We start from the raw sequence: 22,438 nt of genomic DNA on the forward strand, positions 1-22,438 counted from the left end.
AATAATTTAGCACAATATTTAGATATAGTAAGAATTACAACTGCACTGATATGTATTTAACCATGTATCAGACATATATGTATGATTTACATATTATGTATATATATATTCAATAGTACATATATGTATGTATATATGTATATGTTTTGAAATATGTGCCTAAGCCTTATGATCCATTTCTGTATATGCCAGTATATCAGATTTGCGTGAAGGCATGAGTGGTTCATTCAGTAATCCAATTGCTAAGGTTTTTGCCAATTACGTTCACCTATCATTATGACGTAGTAGATGATTACAGAGTGCAAAGTATAATGATATCTCAGTTTGATCCCAGGTTGCTATTTAGAGGAGCAGCACTCTAGCTGTCCATTTCCATGCATATAATAACCTAACATTCCACTTATATCACTTACATTACAAGTAAGGCAGTGTTATTGCGTCTTTTCATGTCAAGGGGAATAAACTAATATTGCTAACGTATATATATATATATATATATATATATATATATATATATATATATATATACATATATGTATGTATATATATATATTTATTTATTTATTTTTTCCTTGAGGTTCACTTATAAGGTGTATATGTGTGTTGGTGTACCAAAAACAGTCTTAATGTATTGGCTTCCCTGATTTATGCCTCATTCAGAAAGCAGTCCCAGCTAAAACATTCCTTATAACTTCACCGTGAATAGACAGGGCTAAACCGCTGTATATGTAGATGTATATGTGACATCACAAAAACAGTAGTCTCCAAAAGTTTAATTTACGCTTAATTTCTTTACTGTGAACTGTATGGACTTGTGAGTGAACGTTTCATTTTAGAATGTTCACGATATGTTGTGAAATATCAAAAGAAATGTAGAGTTTTTACATTATTTAGGGCTTAGGCTAGAGTCGATCGGCGATTGTATTCTGTTCTATTGCGATTGTCAATCGTTTGATGATTTAAATGTTTGAAAACACGCTGTCCGTTTTCTTACAATGACTTTTCTTTCAATGTGTTACATTAATCCATGTCCTGAATCAGCCCTAATGTGTTGCCTGGCTTTAGAACATTTTATAGCACAGCGAGGTAGATCTTTTTTTCCCCTGTTGTCATGCTTGTTATACAGTAAAATATACAGTAAAATGCCCAGAAACATGAATGGGGACTTAAAAGATTTTTATGTTGTGATTATATCAGTTGTTAAAAACAGCACTTATTAAAAAGGCAACACATAGCTACAGTCAAGCCAAGAGGCTTTTTCACATAGTTAAGCTTCAGCTGTTTTATTTTAACAAGAAGCAGTTTGAAGGCTGTGAACACACAGTTTTATTAAACGTTTAGCCAAAAACACCGAACCACACCAAAAACAAAATGACAAGTTTCTGATGAGAGAGCATGTTTATTTTCTCTGGTTTAAGGAGGCACAGAAGGTAGTGTGGTTACCACATAAGCTATGATGCTGAATAGATTACTGGAGAAAGGTGCCAGAGATATCTATTAAGAGTACTACAGATGCATGAATACAATGCTGGTAGTGAGTATGGGCCAATACCATACTCATTTACTCATAAAAATGTGTCAATGCCATCATAAGACGAGTACCACGCTAATGAACAAATATAGTGAAGGAGGCTCCGCTCACACAGAGAGTGTCACTGACTCTGTGACAGTCTAACACAAAGGTAAAAGTCACTTTAAACGTTCTGCCTCAGTATTTACCACCAGGAGTGCACTGTGTAAATTTAGCTTGTTTTAAAATCACAGTCATAACCACTTCTACAATACACGTGGAGACATAGATATACATAACTAGATGCCGCGTTGGGTCCAGCCAGGCACATCAGTGGCGCCTGGGCGGTCAACATCGCTGCTGGACTTCATACAGTACAATTACAGAGCGACAGTTAAGATACTGTCCAAAATTATGCTATTTCAAGAATTTTGCACTCAGAAAGTGGGATAGGATTGGAATGCAGCGATCCACGCTGATGTTTGTGTGATGTGTATTGTCTGTGTGATGTTTATGTGTAGATATGGCCGTATGGTTGATGATGCACAAAGAACCCTGTTGATGTGATTGTTTTTCCTCTGGTTTTATGGTTTTTGGTCCTTTTTACTGTGTTTTGGGAGGTTTATTTCATTTTTCTGTGTATTAAGATTAGAAGTGATTTACACATTGATGGATTTGCTGATTGTAAGATGTTGCTACCGGAGCTCATGCTAAACTCAAAAAGTTATTAAAGAAATAAAAGTTACCAAGAGCAGCCCATGCAACCTAGATTAATCTATGTCTGAGGAATATAACAAAACAAATTTGGTGAAAAACGACTGAGTGGTAAGGAAGTTGTGACTGATTTAATCCTGAGAACTCATCATCTCTCAATACATTTGAATTTGTTCACAAGCAGATCTTGACCGCGCAGACGTATCGCCTCAGATAGAGAACAACAGGCAACGCAGCATAGGTATGTATATCTATAGGTGGTGACGCGTAGGCCAGCATAACAAAGCGAAAAAGAACGACATTTGCTAACAAAGTCTGTCTATGCCCACTTTACTCTGTTTGACTGCATAGAATAGCGAGGTATACATGTTCATACTGTGATTTTCTTTGTAAAACAGACTGTAGAGAGACCATATTGTCCTATTGTGTCCACTGCTTGCTTTTAGTTTCTGTTAGGGGTGGGAATCTCTAGGCACCTCACGATTCGATTCGATTACGATTCAGAGGGCTGTGATGCAATTATAAAACGATTATCGATGCATCTTGATGCATCTTTTTTTCTATACAGGATTTCTTTTTTTCACTGTGTGACAACTTTGTCCTTTTAAAGCAAAGTATTTGTAGTAGTTCATAATGAATTTACTTCCAATATGTTGTATTAATTAAACACATGGAAGTGGTTTGGCAAGTGAACTGGAAGGCTCTCATTCACTGCTCGTGTTTGGAGCACATGAGACGCTGCTGCCACTCATCTGCAATAAAACGCGCGGTTACGGTGACATAAGATCCTGTGGCAACGGATGTCCATGCATCACGTTACAGCCGTCCTACCCATTTAATTTGGTGATTTTTCAGTTTTGGTCTCGTTGTAGTGGGGGGATCGCTGTGTCAGTAAAATATGTTTGACACTGGATGCTGTATCGCAGCAGCATAGCATGAAAGCCCTGGTTCTCAACGACACAGAAAAGACCCTAACCCTTGGCAATAAAAGTTGCAACAGAGTTCACTTCCAATTTGGGTAGAAGCTTTGACATCACTTGCTTGAACATTTGGAGCCAAATGGACTTATTCGCATTTATAAGCACTGCAGTTGGTTTCCTGAAGCGTTACATTGCAATGAGAAACCGTCATACACTAAAAAGTTGTGAAGATGTCAGCTTCTCTTACAAATGTTCCTTTTCCACTATAAATGGTGCCGCGTTTACGTTCTGGCACCAAAGGCACCATTTAAGGTGGAACGGGACAATTTGAACAAGAAGCTGGCGAATGAGAAGCTGGCTTCAGCCTCGTAAAACAGTTGAATATTGAGAAACATTTTACAAGAAACTATTCAACGTTTGAGGAAAAGTTTCCTGAGGTAAAGGGGAGGAAAGCGGCTATAGCTAAAGCTTAAAGCAGAGCAAAGTAAGTCTGCATTTTCATTTATATTTTTTAGGCTATACTAGGACATTATCACATACTGAGACATATTGGACATAAAATGTTGTGGCTCCCAAGGTGGTTTGATTTTTGTTGAAAGGACAAAATGGCTCTTCTTAACATTTGGGTTGTCGACTCCTGACCTAACCTAGCTTTTAATGCAGAGGGTGCCAGTCGGATTTCTCGCTCCTCCAGTTGTGTTTTTGTTATGTGCCGCCCCAGATTGTGTGGGCACTGCACTTACCCACTTCCAAGTTCTGCCTTTTAAGTTCCGTTAACATTACGTTATCAATTAAAATATAGAAAATCGATTTTTGACATCTGTGAATCAATTCAGAATCGTCCACGTCCACATTGCGATGCATCTAAGAATCAAGTTTTCCCCCCACCCCTAGCTTCTGTGCTCAGTGTTAGCAGTGCTGCTCAGTTTCTGTTTGCTCAGTACTCAGCGTGCAGCGTTATTTGAAATTGTTCATGGACAGAGCTGTCTGTAGAGGCTGCATTTCACATAGCATAAAGCGTTTCCGTACAGCATAATTACATAAATCGTAGGCTTTGTCTGTACATGATGGTCCGTTCAAACATACAGACTCAGCAAAGAACAAGATTTTGAAAATCACACAGTGTATGTCTGGATTTAGAGGACATTCAGCTACAGCTCAACCAGCCAAGACTCAGAGAAGACACAAACCTCCACACGTGAATTCAGATCTGTTAGCCTCAGAGGTGATTCCTGCTGTCACTGAGCTACAGAAAAAGTTGTTTAAAAATACAGATGAGGAGCAAAACTACAGCTGTACAGAAGCGCTTTTCTGCCGTGGAATAAAACCCACTCTTCTCCACTGCAGTGCTACTCAATGCAATGTCATTATTTGAAATAGATGACAGAACTTGTTAAACATGAATGGAAGCTTCTCCCTGCTGAGTTCTGTTTTTTTTTTTAACTAAGTCTGGTGACACATCCAAGTATACTACACTCAATACTCCCTCGCAGGTTCATTTTCTCTCTGTTTGTTGTCAGACATGGACGTTTGCCATCTCCCACCACCTATACAATATCAGCAGCCAAATGGGTTTGTTGATTTTGGAGTTAAGACTGTGCTCTGCCAGATACCAGGGAGAGATCGCCAAGTGATCCACAGAGCTTACTCAAGTCCAAGCACAAATCCAGTGTAGGAGTACACAGTGAAGCCCAACACAGTGCTTTAGATAATGAGAGGATGGCCCTCACTGGTCCTATGTTTGGAAACAAAGCAACAATTTCTTGAAAGACTACACAGTGATGAATGTCTCCTGTTACAGAGATGATAGCTGCGCATTTGCTGCTACAGCAATTATGTGGATGCCTAACTAGAAAAAAATCCCCACAGAATAATATCAACCAAGCAAAAGCAATAACATTCCATCTTAGATGATACGCTCTCAAAAAGCTGCTGCTAGCTGCTCCCTTCTCCAGCTGTGCTCCTAGTTCAATAGAAAAAGTATTTACTTAAAAAAATGTATTCTTGTTATTTAATCAGCTATGCTTTATCTATCTATCTATCTATCTATCTATCTATCTATGTATATATCTATCTATCTATCTATCTATGTATATATATATATATATATATATATATATATATACAACCCCATTTTTTCCAAAAAAAGTTGGGATATTGTGCAAAATGTAAATAAAAACAAAATGTAATGATGTGCAAATCAACTCCTATATTTAATTGAAAATAGTACAAAGACAACTTATCAAATGTTTTGTTTTTTATATATATGCCCATTTTGAATTTGATGCCAACAACATGTTCTAAAAAGTGGCAAAGGAGCAACAAAAGGCTGGCAAAGTTTTTCATGCTAAAAAAAACACCTGGTTGTGGATTGGCAACAGGTCAGTAACATGATTGGGTGAAAAAAAAAGCAAAAAAAAGCAGAGGCTGAGTCTTTCAGAAGTAAAGATGGGGAGGGGTTTACCACTCTGTGAAAGACTGCACGATAGTGCAACAATTCAAGAATAATGTTTCTCAACATAAAATAGCAAAGAACTTTTGCTTTACATCATCTACAGTACATATAACATTAAAAGATTCAGAGAATCTGGAGAAATCTCTGTGTGCAAGGGACAAGGCCAAAAAACAGTATTTGCTGGCCATGATCTTTGGGCCCTCAGACGGCACTGCATTAAAAACAGACATGATTCTGTAGTGGAAATCACTGCACGGGCCCAGGAACACTTCTGAAAACCACTGTCTGTGAAAACAATTCATCACTGCATCCACAAATGCAAGAAAAACTCTAAAATGCAGGGAAGAAACCGAACATAAACAGGATCCAGAAACACCGCCGCCTTCTCTGGGCCTGAAGTCATTTAAAATGAACCGAGGGGAAGTGGAGGAGTGTCCTGTGGTCCGACAAATTAACATTTGAAATTCTTTTTGGAAATCATGGACACTGTGTCCTCCAGGCAGCTTGTTATCAGCGCACAGTTCAAAAGACAGTATTCATGATGGTATAGGGGTGTATTAGTGCACATGGCATGGGTGACGAGCACATCTGTGAAGGCACAATTAATAATGAACGATATATATACAGGTATTAGCAACATATGCTGCCATCCAGATGACGTCTTTTTCAGGGAAGGCCTTGATTATTTCAGCAAGACAATGCCAAACCACATTCTGCATGTTTTACAACAGCATTGCTCCGTATTAAAAGAGTCCGGGTGCTAAACTGGCCTGTCTATATATATAGATATATATATATACACACAAACAACCCCATTTCGAAAAAAGGGACGCTGTGCAAAATGTAAATAAAACTAGAATGCAATGATATGAAAATCATGATATTTTATACATTTAATATATATATTTTGTATATATATGTGTGTGTTATATGACATGTTTTACACAAGTAGTAGGCACATTTTTTAAATCAAAATTGCAGATTTTAATGAATTGGTCAGTGAAAGCAATAGGAGACTTGTCAAAGAAATACCCCTTAGTTCTTCAATCTAATCTAAATTCCTGCAGCATATCGTCACTGTCAGAACAAAATCTCATAGCTCCAACATGGTAAATTTACAGCAGAGGCAAAAAATATTCTTAACATACAGTATATTGTACAAGAAATAATTTTGGACCATTTCTATCAGCCTGTTCATCATCAAATGCTAACACAATGTAAAGGGTAACTAGAGCTTTCAAATCATGAAAAATAGTAAAAAAAAAGGTTTTTGCATGACAGCAATGATAATGCATCATAACCTTAACCACCAATAATAATTCTGATACATTCCCCCGAAAGAAAAGAAAAAATGGCTGACTTAAAACTCATTCATCACAGAAGCCATTGGGCAGTTGCTGAATTCCATGAATAAATTTACTTCAAAGCTACAAGCTACTAGTTGGAGATCCTTCTCGTGGAAATGTGTAATTGCATGCAACATGAGAAAAAAACATTTCGTAAAATTGATTGTGCTTTGGACCCCTTTCCTGAGCGGATGAATCTGATGTTTACAAGTGTGTAAAGAGCATTTGAAGAGAACTCAGTCAAAACCTGATGTAAGATGTCTTTTAAGGATATAAGTGAATGATCTACTTTTGTCATCAGTATAATGTCCATTTTGCATTTAAGCCCTAAACATCGAGCTGGACCTTTTTGAGTGTTAATATGTAATCATGTACAACGTGGTCCGAAAGAGTCCCCTAAAATCCGACCTCTCTGACATTTAAAACACTATGTCAGGTTTTAAATATGTTACTATGTAACATAAAGATGAAGCTACAACAGTTATTCTCAAACAATACAGATCATGTCAGGACAAACATGACAGAATGTCTTACCAAAGCTGTTCTTATGAAGTTTAATTCAATTTCCAATAGTAAAGCAAGTAAAAAAGTGTTACATTTGCTTTATGTAGGATTTTTTTTAATCTATGTGAGCAATTGGGTGGAGCCTATGAAAACCCCGCCCACAACACTAGGTTGAGTAATAGTTTACTACAAATTCTTCCCTCTGGAAATGATGAGACCCATCTCTGAAAGACAAATTATATAGATTCCCTGCTTAATTTACAAATAGAATTCATAAATATGAACATATATCCAGTAATCAACTGCCAGAACCTAAAAGCGCCCATAGCTGCAGAAACATCTGTGGTAAATGACTGTAGGCTACAGATGTGGTAGATGGAGACTGAGTTGAAAAAGGCTAGAGTATTCCTTAAATAGATGGCTTGAGCTTGATCCTGTTATTATGGCAAATACTGATTAATACTTTAATTCTAAAGTGCTCAATGAATTGCTTCAATACTGATTTTATACATATAATTGACAATGAGCTACTATGATGTAAAACATTTCTAAAAAAATGATGAAAAAAGTACTTAGAGTGTACTCAATCATTTGACCAGTAGTGTACCTTATCTGCTCAGCACACTTTCAACAGTAGTACTTGCTGCTAGAAGGAGAGAAAGTAATGAAGCAATGGTTCACTAATGAGATAAGCACCTGCTTCGCTATGCCAAAGCATCTGGAGATTAATTAACAGCAGGAAGCAGCTTAATAACCAAAAGCTGTTCTGATAACAAGCTACAGTTCCATGAATAAAATGCACCACAGAGCTGGTCCACAGATCAATGAACATCATGGATCAGCCAAGGCACATATTTACATAAAATACATGCGATCTTTGAGTGAAAGCTAATGCTAATCCAAATGAGTAAAACATTGCTGAGGCCTAAATATGGCAGGTCACCTCTGTAACTTAGCTGCCTGTTTTGTAGAAATTATTTGATTCTTGAGTACAATAAATAGTTGCTTCAGTAGACATAATACTGGCTTGTAACAAATTTGAGAATTGTATAAAAATGAACAGTTTCTCCAGAGTTCTAAAGAAGCAATTTAGATATATTAGATGCTTCTGTAGCTAAAAAGCTAATCTGACTTCAGTTCACATTGCCTTCATGTGTTACTCTCACAGGCACACTGTGTGGCAGTATGTATTATGTAAAGCAAATCGCCTCAGACCAGCAGAGAAATAAACCTTAGGTGGGTGGAAAGAACATGTGCAGTGGGAGTTTGGTATTTGGTTGTCTATAATAAGCGTAGCATTAGACTTACTTCAAATGCTAAGTAAAACTCAAAGGAAATGCTTGTTTGTTGGTGAAACTAATCAGGTCTGGAAAAAAATATAGATACAGTGAGTGCAGAGGATCTAAACAGGGACAAATAGCTAATTGATAGCCAGTCAGTTCATTAGTAAAAGCTACACTTCTTTTTTACCTTTATCATTTGCAAATGTAACATTCTAGAATTCATGCAAACGAAACGTTAGGCTCATTAAAGTGTTACTATTAGAAAGCTGTTCATTTACAGGGAGGTTCAGAAATGTGACAAAGTGAAATTTTTAATCACATTTTTCATAAAAAATCTAAAGGTCTCCTGAAAGTGCTGATTTAAATGTGATAACTGATGGACTGCAGTTCTGAGCAGATCATTTCTTCAGTGTTCACATCTCATTACTTCATCTCCCTCTGCTGGCTGTGTGGGTAAACCTCAGTTTAGGAGACTTAAAGAATTCAGTACTCAATACTTTGGCAGCAGTGATAAATAACACTACATAAACATCTGTCACATTTATACTTCCGAAGTATACACCGAAGTTGTAGGGTATCTATATATCTTCTTTGGGGGAAGGGGGGTGGGCAATGTTTGTGGTGGACCAAGGGGTGGTCCAATATACAAAAAAAGTAGGGAGGTCAATTTCAAATCGAGTTTAAAGGCAGGTAGGTTTCAAGTTAACTTTGGCCTGTAGGCAGCCTTCTGGCAGCACTGATATCTAGATAATAATCTACTGAGCACTGAATTCTAGATAATAATCTACTGAGAGAGATGAATAGGACAACTAGGCAGTACACAGATATTAGTGTTAAAGTTAAATTCGTGTTTAGAGCAGTTTTGCTACGTCTGAAGCATTTTTCAAGAACAACAAAAAAATGCATACACATTTTACATTTTATGTGTTTGTTTATTAGAAACAAGCTACTGTCAAGATTTTCAATCTTTTGTACACTACAGTCAGCACACAACCAAACTACAGGCCCCACAGCTTTTCCTGTGTGGTGTTCAGGTCTGTGAGACCCATTTTCAATGTTTACCAAAAGAAAAAAAATATGTGATTTATTATTATTTCACCCTTACATTTCTTGGCCTTTGCTCATTTTGTGTGAAGAACATATAGAATAACACATTTTCAATGACCGCACCCCCACTTCACTCTGTTCTCCTCCTACATGGCCTGCTGTCAGTGTGTGTGTGTCTGTGTGTGTGAGGGTGGACAACATGGACAGGCTGCTGACTGGCTACAGCTGCTAAAAAAGAACCCTACGCTGGCCACTTGTGATATTTTAAATATCTGGTATTTTTACATAAATTGTTATGGCTTTTTTGTTTAAAAAAAAACAATAATGCGGTGGATCACCAGACCTCTGAGTAACAAAAACATGAACACCACATAAGGATTAAATACTGTTTATCCACTTATAGCACACACAGCTGAATCAAAAGCATTAATGTCGATGTGCAATGCTATCTCCTCTTACCTAGCAGATTCTATATAAGCTCTTATGCTTTTAATAACCCAAGTAACTTTAAGTAAGGTTGTGGGGATATTTGACAGCACAAATATGAACTTTTCTCAGTTACTATAATCATCATTATTATTGTGGCATGCGCCACAGGCTCCGCACAGCCATGTGATTTAAAAGGTCAGTTTGTTGTGACTGTTGTTGCCGCTAGGCGGTTCAGTTTGTAGTTAATTAGAGTAAATGTAACTGAGGTGGATGGTTACAATATATTCAACCAACTTCTTTAGAGCAGGTCATTGGCTTTTCATGCTCACATACGTCATGAACATACACGAGGCGCCGTTTTAAACTTCTATAATTCAGGTTTAAAAGCTTTTAAAAAATATACAAATATAACAGCCGTGTTAAAATGTTTTATGCTTTTTAGTGTTCAGGAAATAATTGCATTCTTTTACATTAAAAATGTTTAAGCATTTATAATCTATGATTTTGCTCAAATGCTCCATATCAACCCATTCATTTTGGACTCGCTCAGGAGCGCCCTCTAGCATTTGAGAAACCAGGAAGACATAACGGAGTGGTAATTCTCCTCTCTACAAGTTCTCTGTCGTTACCTCACAAGAACCTAAAGCTAGCTAGATAGCTAGGTTAGCTAGCTATGTATCATGTAACAACTGGGTTAAAACTCTAGCGGACTGTAGTTAGCCACAAATTCATTTTGTTCATATTCATTCTGTAACTACTTACTGTTTTAACCTGAATATGATGATATGATTTTGCGTAATGTTTATCTTAGTAAGCTTTCAGCCAACATCCCGTCAATTTTAGCAGTTGTTCTAAACGAATTGATTCCGTGGTTGCAGGCAGTCTAGAATAAGGAGTCAATTCCAAAGCTTTGAACTTGATTCCACACAGTGACGTTCACGTTTGCCTGCACCTGCACACCGGGTGTGAGAGAAGAATCAGATACAGTTTAGCCAGTCATCATCAGTCAGCTAAATTAATTAAAGCTCGCCAAATTTCCTTGCTAGGAAGAAATATTATCAATACTTTTTATTTTTGCCAGATGTCTTGATTTTGGAACTGAGATTGTGTGGAGGCCATCGATTCCCGTTTCCCTTTTCCCATAGGAATTGGATTCGGAGTCGACTAAAAATGTTCTGGAATCGAACAGCCCTACGGTCCTCTACTCTTGCTGTGCACCGCAGCAAAAGACAATTGTAGTCGTGCGTCATTCTGCAGTCCTCGTTATGCCCATGTTAGGAACTCCGGGTCTAAGCTTCATTTCTCTATGGCCAGAATGATGTGTTTTCAAAAAATCGCCTCTATCGCACCCTGTGTCAAATAAAAATGTTAAGAACCCGATACGTTTTGTCCTGTGTACATTTTTCTTCCGAATACCACTGGATCCTCCGAATTACGAGGTCATGAAGAGCTATAATACTAATATTGCTACACGGGAGCTAAAGCTACCATTACTGCGCATCAATTTAATGTCACTAAGCTACACGAAACTAAGGCGGGCTGTGGTGGTGCTCTGACGAGCTGTGCTACCTTATGGAAATGTTCTACTGTAGCGCATGATTACAGGTATACCTGTAAATAAAACCTCTGGGTGGGATATTTTGATAGGCTAAAACTCCTTATCAAAAATACTACCCGTGTTAAAACTATGAGGCTGAATTTAGCTTCTTTTTTCGCAGCTTCTTGTTTGAATGTTCCCGTTCCATGTTAAATAGTGCAGCAGTTGTGACTAGCTATCACAAACATTAGCAAACGAGACAAAATACTGACCTGTTAGTTCAGTGAAACAGCAAAAATAATTTAATGTTACTCAGCTGTTAAGCGTTAATAGTGAAACCTCCTTATGTCGTGCCTTTCAACCCTCAATGAAACTCAAGTCAGCTCCTTTTTCGCTGGCTGCTTGTTCGAATTTTCCCGTTCCACCTTAAATGGCGCGGCAGTTCAGAACGTGACAGCTGCACCATTTAAGGTGGAACAGAAAAAGTCGAACAAAAAGCTGGCGAATGTCATGAGAAAATGTCCTCAGAGAAATGTTACCAGCATTAAAATAATAATTAGGGTATTCTGAGAGCCTAAATCAGTTTATCAGGGGTGAGCAGTGATATTAAGCTGAGTCTGTACTGGATTAGCCTGAGTGCAGGTACATTTGTAGATCTTTTCAAATCAAGCTAAAAGGAAAGATCTATCGTGTTTCAGTGAGCATCAGATGAAGAATAGAGAACTGCAGGGAAACCTGCTGATTTTGTTCTGACTTCTTTTCATCTGCCCTCAGTCTGTAAATGGAAATGTACACTGCCAATACCCACTTAAGGAGGCTGCCAGTCTAATGACGTGAATTCAGTGCACAGTAGCATTAGCTTACATGTAGCAACTCTTTAACGACCTCATAATTCAGAGGATCCAGTGGTATTAGAGAAAAGAATGTTCACAGGACAAAACGTATCTGGTTCTTAACATTTTTATTTAACACAGGGTGCGATAGAGGCGATTTTTCAAAAACACTATTCATTCTGGCCATAGAGAAATGAAGCTTAGACCCGGAGTTCCTAATATGAGCATAAGAACATGGCGCCGACTACAAAATGACGACACGACTACAGTGGTCTAATGCAGCCCTGGATCACAGCAGCAGGAGTCCCCGTGGTCTTAGCGGCCTACCACTTCGTTTATTGTGAATTTGGAGATACAGTGACACGACTGAATAGTGAAGAATAAATAAGAAAAAAACTATTGATCATTTAAAGTACATTTATTTGAAATTAGCTTAGCAACGGCCCTGAATGGCATACTTGTTCATCCTACAGTGTTCATCAAAATAACAGTTTTCTAGTCTTTGGCAGAATCACAAGTACAAACAAGCTACATTCGTGGTTCCCAACTCTGATCCTGCAGTACATGTCCTGCACATTCTTGTGTTTTACTGCTGGACCACACCCACTTCAACTCGGGAAGTGCTTGTTAAGTTCAGTAAGGTGTGTTAAGAGCAGGCGGTACTCCAGGACCAGGGTTGGGAACCACTGCCCCGCTTAAAAAAGACCATTAGAACCATTAAAAGCTCATGGTTTTGCTTTCTAATGGGAATTGGTTAATGGTTGCCATTAGAGATCAGTGTCCTGCCAGACACCTGTCGATCCAATTAGGAAACCATCAAATGCATATGGAATCAATCCCAGAACCCACCTGTTACATTATTAGAATCCTGTATTAGTGGCTATTAGACACCACCAGGAACCAACAGAATCTTTTAATGGTTTCTATGATTTTTTACAGCAGGGTGGTCTATACACCGTCAGAAATAAAGGTACAGTGCAGGTACATATTTGTTCATCAAGGTACGAACAATGCAAATGTACCCTAAAAGGTATATTGGTTTTAAGATCCAACTGTGTACCGTAAATAAGTGTGTAAGTATATTTGTACCTTTTTATAACCTAATGTTTAAAAAAAAAGCCCAATAAAATTTAAAAAACATTAAAATATAATTTACTTATTTTTACCTTGGATTTATGTATTTAAATTGAATGGAAAATTGACATGTTAAAATACATAAGTTTTAACTTTTGGGCTTAAATATTTTTTGAGTGTCCAATGTAAAAATGGTATCATAGTTTATGTTTCTCCGTCATGTTCAATAAACCTGAATTAATTAAATAGCGTTTAAATTAGAAGTACTTGTAGGATTTATGCAATTCTTTTACATAACATTTATGTATTTCTAAAGAGTTAATAGTACCTTCTGTATTCACAGCACAATTACATACACTGTCTAAATGTATTAAATGGCAATACATTAAATTCACAAACATTTGTTGTAGTCCAAACTGTATTAAACAGTATTTGCTGAGGCTCCTTACAAGACACATTGTAAAAAAAGTCTAATGTGAAAGAAATAAACATAACTTTATATATTTCAGCTGTGATCAAATTCCCTGGTTTAGAATTTCTATTCACTCACAACTTAACTACTCATTAAAGCAAATGTTTATATTAGCTAGCTAACGCTATCAGTCACTTGATGCCATGCTAATATGTCAAGGTCACCTACAGTTACAAAAACCATGAACTGTTGATTTGAATATTAATGGAATATATCTATATACTATGCTTCACAATAAATCGCTCCCATTGTTTATTTAATCTACCTTTTGTACCCGTTAACATGACAGCAGACCTAGCAAGGATGCTAGCTAGCTAGTTCGCTGGTGTTGCCTAGAGTATCTCTCAAAATAAGCAAAATGAAACATTAATATATGGTCAAAATGTTAAAAACACAAATTAAGTTAATGCGCATCACGATTTCATTGCAGTTGCGCCGTATAACAAAGGATGGCAGGAAATTGTAAAAATAAAAATAGCCATTTCATGTCCACCATGCCAGCTGAAGCAATTTCCTGGTTGATGATGTGTTTCCTGTTACTTTTGCAGATGTGCACTGCCTCCTAATAAGATTTAGTGGAAAAATCTAATAGGTCTTATACAGGGAGATTCACTCGAAAGAGGCCCCGAATATTTTGGAATAACTCTTACTAGGATGAAGCAATCTGAACGAAACAATGTGCAATGTGCTCCTCAGTATATGGAGCTTCGAACAAGTAGGGATGCCCCTGCGTCGGAGCGATGAGGTGGGCGCCGGACAGCCGTCGCGACGTTTAACCTCCGTTTGCAACCTCCGGGTGCATACCCCCATACCCCTTCATGTGTCTGGCAGAAAATGGGAATCACTTCCAGCATTGCATGTAATGCAATCGATTACACATACGTCAAGGCATGTAGCGTATTTTTTGGTTCAGACTGCTTCGTCCTAACGGGAGTTACAACAGAATATTTGGGGGCCTCTTTCGAGTGAATCTCCCTAATTCAGTTAAATCAGTTTTGGATTTATCCTTGCTTCTAATGAATCTAAATAAGTAAAGTGTATTTTTATGTTTTTTAAATAAGTTTTATGTAAAATATTTGCTTGATGTTTATGATGGCCATAAATCATTTTTTTGAGTGTACAACTTAAAAATTACATAATTTCAATGGATTTTGGTGCAATTATGATCCGTAACTAAAGGTACTGAAGCTATACCCTTAAGACTACCACCCCAATGACAGGAGGTGAACTGCCCCAGTGACTGTTTAGTACTGTTTTTCTAAGAGTGTTTTATCTGATGACTGCCGGTGAATTGTTTCTTGTTAAAAACACTTTGTAATGACTATCAGCCATAATACAATATTCTTAAGCAAGTGAGTGAGAGTACATAATATTTGGTAGTTTAAACACAAAGCAATAAACAAAATTCAAATGTAATGTTATTGTATGACATTTTCAATAGATTAACAGAGCACAAGTTGTTTAAATCAGCAGTCATAGTTTATCGCAGTAAAAAAAAAATTGATGAACGCTTTGAGTATTCGTGCTGCATTCACACAGCCTGCACTGAAAATGGGGCTTCAGATTTACAGTCTGGGTTTGAGTATTACAGAAATCTCAGCTCAATTACCAGTGAAATTCTGAAGATTTTTAAATAATTAGCATTGATTCTAATTTGAATGAAGTGACCTAATTCTGTCTAGATGTCAGATGGCCCCAGGCACTAGACCAAGCTATATTTATGATTGCAAACACTGACTGATGTTACTAAACAACTTCCTTATGACAAAGCAGATGGAGAGATTCAATGGAACTATTCCAGACAGTAAAACAGAAATCTACCTCAGTCTGCCAGGCAAACAGTCATGTCCTATCAGAAAAATCATGATTGAAAAGTTAAAACAACATAATTAAGAGCTGTTACTCTAGATTAAGCACTGGCAAATGCTTAATAGTTTTTCTAACAGCATTAGTATTTAGTATTACACTTTGGCATCAGCCATAACATTAAAAAAAGAATGAAAGAAAGAAGGAAGATCCATCACCAAATGTTAAGTGGAAGCAGCAAGGTTCTAACAGCACAAAAGACTGATATTCAATTGGTTCTGCTTCTCTAATACTAACTGCTGCCTTCCTGTCCTATTGCTTTGAAAAGAGTAAACCAAAGGCATCAACATCAACCCTCTAACCCCATAACATACGCCTGAATGCACATCAATAGACAAAAGCTGGACAAGTTAGTGAACAGAAACAATCCCCATCTTCAAAATGAAATTCCATCCATTCTTCATGCTTCTCAGAGCCAAAGGTTTTCTCCTGGTAACTGCTGAGCCTTACATGGATTGCATCCACCTGTGGCAAGATAACAATTTAGTTAACGTAATTAATTTAGTTAATTCTGAGCATGATGTCATTGCTATACAGTAAAAAAAAAATGCAATCCTGTAACCTACGGCTGAGTGTGCTTTGGCAACAGCTGAATAACACGTTCATAACTAATAGAAATTGTAGTTGTAACTTATTAACTTTATGTTCTTTTGCTACATAAAGTAAAGTAAGTGTTACCCCTTAATTTTTGAACAACCTATTAACTATCATAAATATTTATTCAAAAAGCATAACATGATTATAAGCCATGCTCTTAAAAAGTTTACATTCCAAAACCACTATCTACCAGAAAAGACCCCCTTTTGTGTGACCTTTATGGATAATTGTGCATTAGCGTAATTAGCACAATGTGCACTCATGGTCATTCCTGTCATCTCCACCAGAGAGGGTTACACAGACGTAGGTCTTAGAAATTGCTTACTATTTACTAATATGAGGAACATACTACAGATACAGTTGTAAGGGAATCTATGCAAAATGCTTTGTTGATTTTCTAAATGAAAATACACATCCTCTGCATTCATGTGTTTGGAAACTGAGCTGCTAAAAATTATTGTATATAAAAGAATGCTCAAAACAAGCATAATCATTTTTACAGAATGTGTGCTACTAGTAAAAATGCCAGGGCCTGCTGTAAAATGTACATTTGCTTGACGTATAATTGTAAAAAGAGGAAAGACACGACACAAAATGGAAAAAGTCTGTACTGACCCAACTTTGGCCAACTGAAACCTTGATCTCCCTCAATGCCATGTTGCCCTATTGAGTCAAGAGCTCGCAGCCAGAATCTCCAAGACAACGCTCGATATAATCTCTAAAACCTGTAAAATATTTTAATAATTTTAAAGCCATATTCTATTTGATTTTTTAAGACAGCACTGCCACATTATATCAGTTTTATGACTTTTGAAAACATACATTCTTATACATTCTTTAGAGAAACATTAACTCTTCACTAGCTTGTTACTTATTTATTAGTTATTTAACTTAATCCACTGGCTTACTACCTACAGTTCTTTGCTCCTGGAGCCGTGTTCATGAATTTGGAGAGGTCTCTAACAACTGGTTCTCCTTCATAGTAAGTGAAAAAGAAGAATTCCAACTTTATACTTCTATATTGTTGTAAAGAAGGGAAACAGTGTTCTCCAGTGCACTCACCATCAGAACTTGGGTCTTTTGTTGCTTTGGGTATAAAGCGAATTGACTCGCTTGCCTCACTCACTCCCACTTTACTGACAGCTCTGTAACGCACCCAGTATTGGTCCCCTAGCTGCAGTCCCGTCAGCGTGAATGTTTCCTGTGCATCTGGAGTGTCTCTGTTCTCCCATTTTTCTTCTTGGTCAGTTTTAGCTTCAGCATCTGCAGCATCTATCCGTCTGTATTCTACCCTATAGCTCACTGTCTCTCCAGTCGGGGACTTCTGAAGCTTCAGTGATTCACTCCCATCCAGTGTCGGTGGGGGTGGCTTGGACACCGGCTTGAACTTGAAATCTGTGAGTCTGCCTTTTTCATAAAGATGGATAGAGGTGCCTGGATTTCTGGGTTCAGGGATGGAGGCTATGACGAACTGAATTCTATCATTGTCTTCGTTGGCTTTCGAAAAACTTTTAAAGAGAGAAAGGTTCTCTCTCATGTTCTGTGAAATATCAAAAGAGGTGAACCAAGGCATCTGTGAAGAAAGATTCTGTTCTTCAGCATTTACATTCTCCAACTTCTTGAAGTCCTCAGAGCTGAGGAATTCATTTAGAGTTTCTAGGAATTTGTCTTTGTCAGTCAGAGAGGTGAAGGCCAAACACACAACTACATCGATCTCAGGATCAAAGAGGATAGCGTTGAGCTGACCTATGGATGTAAGAACTCTGATGTCCTTCAGTCCCTTGGTATAGGAGCTCAGTATTTGTAATTCAGTTGTAATGCTCTCTAACCACTCGTTCAGCTTGTTAGCTGTGAAGGGGGCCTTGTTGTGGATGTCAAGGATCTCAGCCAGTGCCTGCTCTTCTTTCTCCCCACCCCGAATATCAGGCAGGACCCTGCACAGTGCCTTCTGGAACACTACCTTATAGTCACTGTAATAATCCTGAAATGTTTGTAACCTGGTTTTCAGGACAGGGAAGTCCTGTACAGTTCTGCTCCCGACTAAGTCGTTGCATCTCCTTTCTACTTCTCCAAACTGCTCCACTATACGTTCTGTTTTAGACACCAGGCTTGTGCTGATTTCTCTCATTAATGCTGCTGCTTTTTGATCCAACAACACCAGGGGATAGAGCCACACCTTTACTGGCACACCAAAATTCTCCTTATCGTTCAGCAGAGAGGGTAATGTTGCATACACTGTAAGGGCCTCTTTGTATGTCGTTGGATTTTTCTCCAGGTGGAAGTCACCATAAAATGTGACGCTGATTTCTTCAGCTAAGTTTTTTTCATCGTCATTCATTTTTAAATCTGCTTGTCCTTCTATTGAGAGGGAGGGGATCTTCTTCACCACTGCATTAACATTTCCTTCCACCTTCTGTTGGTCTTCGACTGTTGAGGCTATGTGATCAAACACCATGAAAGCCCGAGCACCGTATAGCACGGCTGTGACAACGTGAGTGGCCGTTTTCTGTTCAAACACCTTAGGATAGGTAATACGGCCCAGCTGGGTCATGGTGAGTTGTTCAAACTTTGTGGTTTGGCTGTACAGCAGGGTACACCGAGATTGATGCTTTGAGGATTTTGAATCACGCAGGTACTTGGCGGAGCCTCCCACCTCCACTAGCCCCCCGAGGAAGCTGGCTTTCAGGGATGCACTCACATCCAGGAAGTTGGCCTTCTCAGAGAGAGAGTCAGAAGCAGAGAACTTCAGATCTGTTTTGGGTTGCCAGGACTCATACAGATCCTTTTTAAATGAATCCTTATTCCACAAAGTAATACCTAAAAGGAGAAGGAAACTTAACCTTATCTATGTTTCATTATACTTCTGAGGTTGTGCATCATTTTGTAGTTAATGACATCCCCAAATAAGCTGGTTTTGCCTTGGCATGGCATTGAACAGCTTGAGAGCTACACTAGCCCAGAGGTTTAATCTGGTTAGGCATACAGTCTATCTAGGTATGTGTATAACTGTAATAAATATTATGTAATAGTTATGTATTATCTGATATATAAAAATTTTGAGAACAATTAATTTGTATTTTTTCAGTTCATCATGAAATGGGCTTAGGTTTTTTTAGGCCAAAACCTTATCTCAAAACTTTTATGAAACTGTCTCAGACATCAGAAAACATATTTGTGTCTATTTTGTGTAATAACTTTCTATGAGGGAGAATTAAGTAATAAATGAGGTAATACATGCTTTTATCATGACCACTGTGAACAATTCTGACTCAGTGAATTTCTCTAGAATGGAACATTTCACATTAAACCACTCTGAATGACTTTACATCTTAACCATTTCTGTGGAACTCTCCTTTAAGACCTTGCATAGTATAGAGTTATACTTACACATGGATGCATTTACTGTTCATACTCCTCTTATAGCCCTTCATTCTATTCCTCTTTTTGTCTGTTTTTTTTCATCCCATTCCTACAGTAATCTAATGTGCCAGAACTCCTAGTTTCAAAAAACTTTTTTGTGCTATATATTATTTCTCATACTATTTCCTTTAAACAGGCACATTTACAAGTTGTAGGTTAGTTCATTCTACACTTTAGTGTACAGTGTAAAGTGCACGCACATTTAAACCACTTTTTTGTTTATGATGTAAACAGGTTTATACAAGGATAGTTAATATATGCCAAAAATGTACTGTTGCCTCTGTTGTCTCAGTTGACACCAGCATTCAAGCAAGGTGCATTCCTATACATGCAGTGATATGGACAAATGGCTCAGAAAAGAGACAATCATGGTTTGTGATTACACTTATTTACATATTTAACAGTGGTAATATGAAATATGTAATATTGCTGTTTCTTTCACCATGTTCTGAAAAAAGTGCTGTAACATATACAACATGGCGAAGATCATATTAACACTACCTGGAATGAAGGAATCACTGCGGCAGTCATATAACATCCCAAGACACAGGGCTCTTCCAAGAGCAGCCATTTCAGTGGGCTTGGACTCCATGGCTGTCAAGACCAAAAATTGGAAGACATAATACAATTCACATGTTATAGCTTTGGGAATTGAGAGGGGTTCACTGAGCGAGGTCCTGATTGAAAACTTATTTCTAAAGCTAAAAACAAATCAAAAGAATAAAAAAGCAACAATTAAACATTTCTTCAAGCATTGCTTCAAAAACATTAAATTTATTTCATTTCCACTTCATTTACAATACCTATCTGAATACATCATTTAAGTTAAGGAATGTTTTTGTATTATATATATTAGGGCACCTGTGCAACTAAAAAGTGAAGAAATATTTTACCAGTTTTACAGTATGTCTTTAATGCATAGAACAGGAATATACTCCAGTATCCGTGAAAAAGAAGCCGAACACAAACAACACAACCAATTTCAGGCTTTGTCTGGTGATTGTAGCTGAAGTATACCAACATCCAATAAACCAATATTTTGTGGTCTACACAAAATATCATGTGGTGTCAGTGGGGAAGAGAGTTGAAAAATGAAGGTGAAAAGACTGTAGCTGAAAGGAGATTTAGTAAAAGTCATCTCACCTTATAGGGTTTTCTTGAGAAAAACTGGCAGAGAAAGTTGAGGTTCCTGTTTTTTTGTTCAGTTTGAAGTAGGCATCAGGCCTACAGGTTTTTTATAGCCATGGGCCATATGTACCTGCCCATTTCTAAAAAAATTACGAAACAAAAACGTGATTTTCTGTTGCGTAACACTTCCATGGAACGAAATATACATTAACTTTGGCTTTGTGAACTGACAAGGGTGTGGATTCAACCAATAAACAGCTATTTTATACTATGCTTGTAAAGAATTACTGTAGAATTTTTGTCTAATCTTTGTCTGCCATGGACAATAATTTTGTCATATTCCTTTCATAAAAGAGCAGAAAACCCACTGAACTGAAAAACACTTATAATAGAAGTAAATGGGCAAATGCTGAAACACCTTGTCATTGGCTTCTGTTATAAGTATGTTTAAAGACAACATGCTTCCTGTTCTTTTCTAAGTACAGAGAAATAATTTTCCATGATAACACCACAGATGCGGCAGATAGATGAGGTTGGGAAATGCTGGAGTATTTATTAAAATTCAGTATGCTCTGTTACAATAAAACGTTCAAATACGTTTTGTGCTAATCTTTAAGTATTTGCTCCAAAAGTAAGAATCCGGGTTTAGTCAACAGAACAGATTTACTGCAGCTGATACTGAAGCCTCACAGTTCGTAATGCCCAGAGAATAACTTGTGTGCACTGATCTTGTCATGCAATGGAATGCAAAAGCACTTGACTAACACTGGGTACTGAAATCTTTCATCTTTTTTCAAACAATCACCAGGCACCAGGACTGAATAGCTTATGAAAATAACCTCCAGCATCCAGTGTGAAAACCCCGGTCACTGAAACAAATAAATAATTGGTCTTTATGATCAAGACCAGTGGTGAAGTCAAATCTCTGACTGGTAAGAGAGGCCATTCGAATACTGATCATCCTGCTCAGATTTGAAAGAAGCTGAAGCAAAATGGTATCTACCCCTTTTGGGCAGGTGCCACTCATTCCTAGTAATTTAGCATGTAGTCTTTTCATTGTCACTATTGGGTAGATAATATTTGAAAAACAGGCCCAAGACAGGATAACTGTCAGGTGGCTGCCTTGAGATGCCACATAGGTCTCATTGCCCTGTATAGGCCAACAACTCTTTCTTTTCGTCATCATGTACAAAATATGCTCCTTGCGAAACTCCTGAAAACTTGACTGTAAAAACAAAAATGTCACTTTACCAGCAATGCTGCTTTGCTTTTGCATACATGTGTATGTGTGGGTGTTTGTCGG

At 37.6% G+C, this 22,438-nt stretch overlaps 1 protein-coding gene across 2 annotated transcripts; it reads right to left on the reverse strand.

Moving 5' to 3' along the window:
* Nucleotides 1-15,779: 15,779 nt before the first annotated feature.
* Nucleotides 15,780-21,205, reverse strand: LOC118823113 (stonustoxin subunit beta-like). 2 transcript variants are annotated; one of them, XM_036592516.1, is made up of 5 exons: nucleotides 21,151-21,205; nucleotides 20,509-20,601; nucleotides 17,650-19,404; nucleotides 17,203-17,312; nucleotides 15,780-16,455 (listed from the first exon to the last, which is right to left on the reverse strand). In XM_036592516.1, exons 2-4 carry the CDS (start codon nucleotides 20,597-20,599, stop codon nucleotides 17,251-17,253), a joined length of 1,908 nt encoding a protein of 635 aa, XP_036448409.1. In that variant the 5' UTR covers nucleotides 20,600-20,601; nucleotides 21,151-21,205; the 3' UTR covers nucleotides 15,780-16,455; nucleotides 17,203-17,250. The 2 variants fall into 2 exon arrangements, with proteins under 2 accessions (XP_036448409.1, XP_036448408.1); XM_036592515.1 differs by lacking the exons at nucleotides 15,780-16,455; nucleotides 17,203-17,312 and having other exon boundaries at nucleotides 17,353-19,404.
* Between the last annotated feature and the right edge of the window lie 1,233 nt (nucleotides 21,206-22,438).

This window comes from Colossoma macropomum, unplaced genomic scaffold (genome assembly GCF_904425465.1).
Source record: "Colossoma macropomum unplaced genomic scaffold, Colossoma_macropomum, whole genome shotgun sequence".
NCBI lineage: Eukaryota > Metazoa > Chordata > Actinopteri > Characiformes > Serrasalmidae > Colossoma > Colossoma macropomum.

What these genes read in the sequence shown, in the direction of transcription:
- LOC118823113 (XM_036592515.1), bottom strand. Translation starts at nt 20,599, where the DNA reads ATGGAGTCCAAGCCCACTGAAATGGCTGCTCTTGGAAGAGCCCTGTGT. An exon ending in CAGTGATTCCTTCATTCCAG is followed by an intron (nt 19,405 to 20,508) that starts GTAGTGTTAATA and finishes TTCTCCTTTTAG; the next exon opens with GTATTACTTTGTGGAATAAG.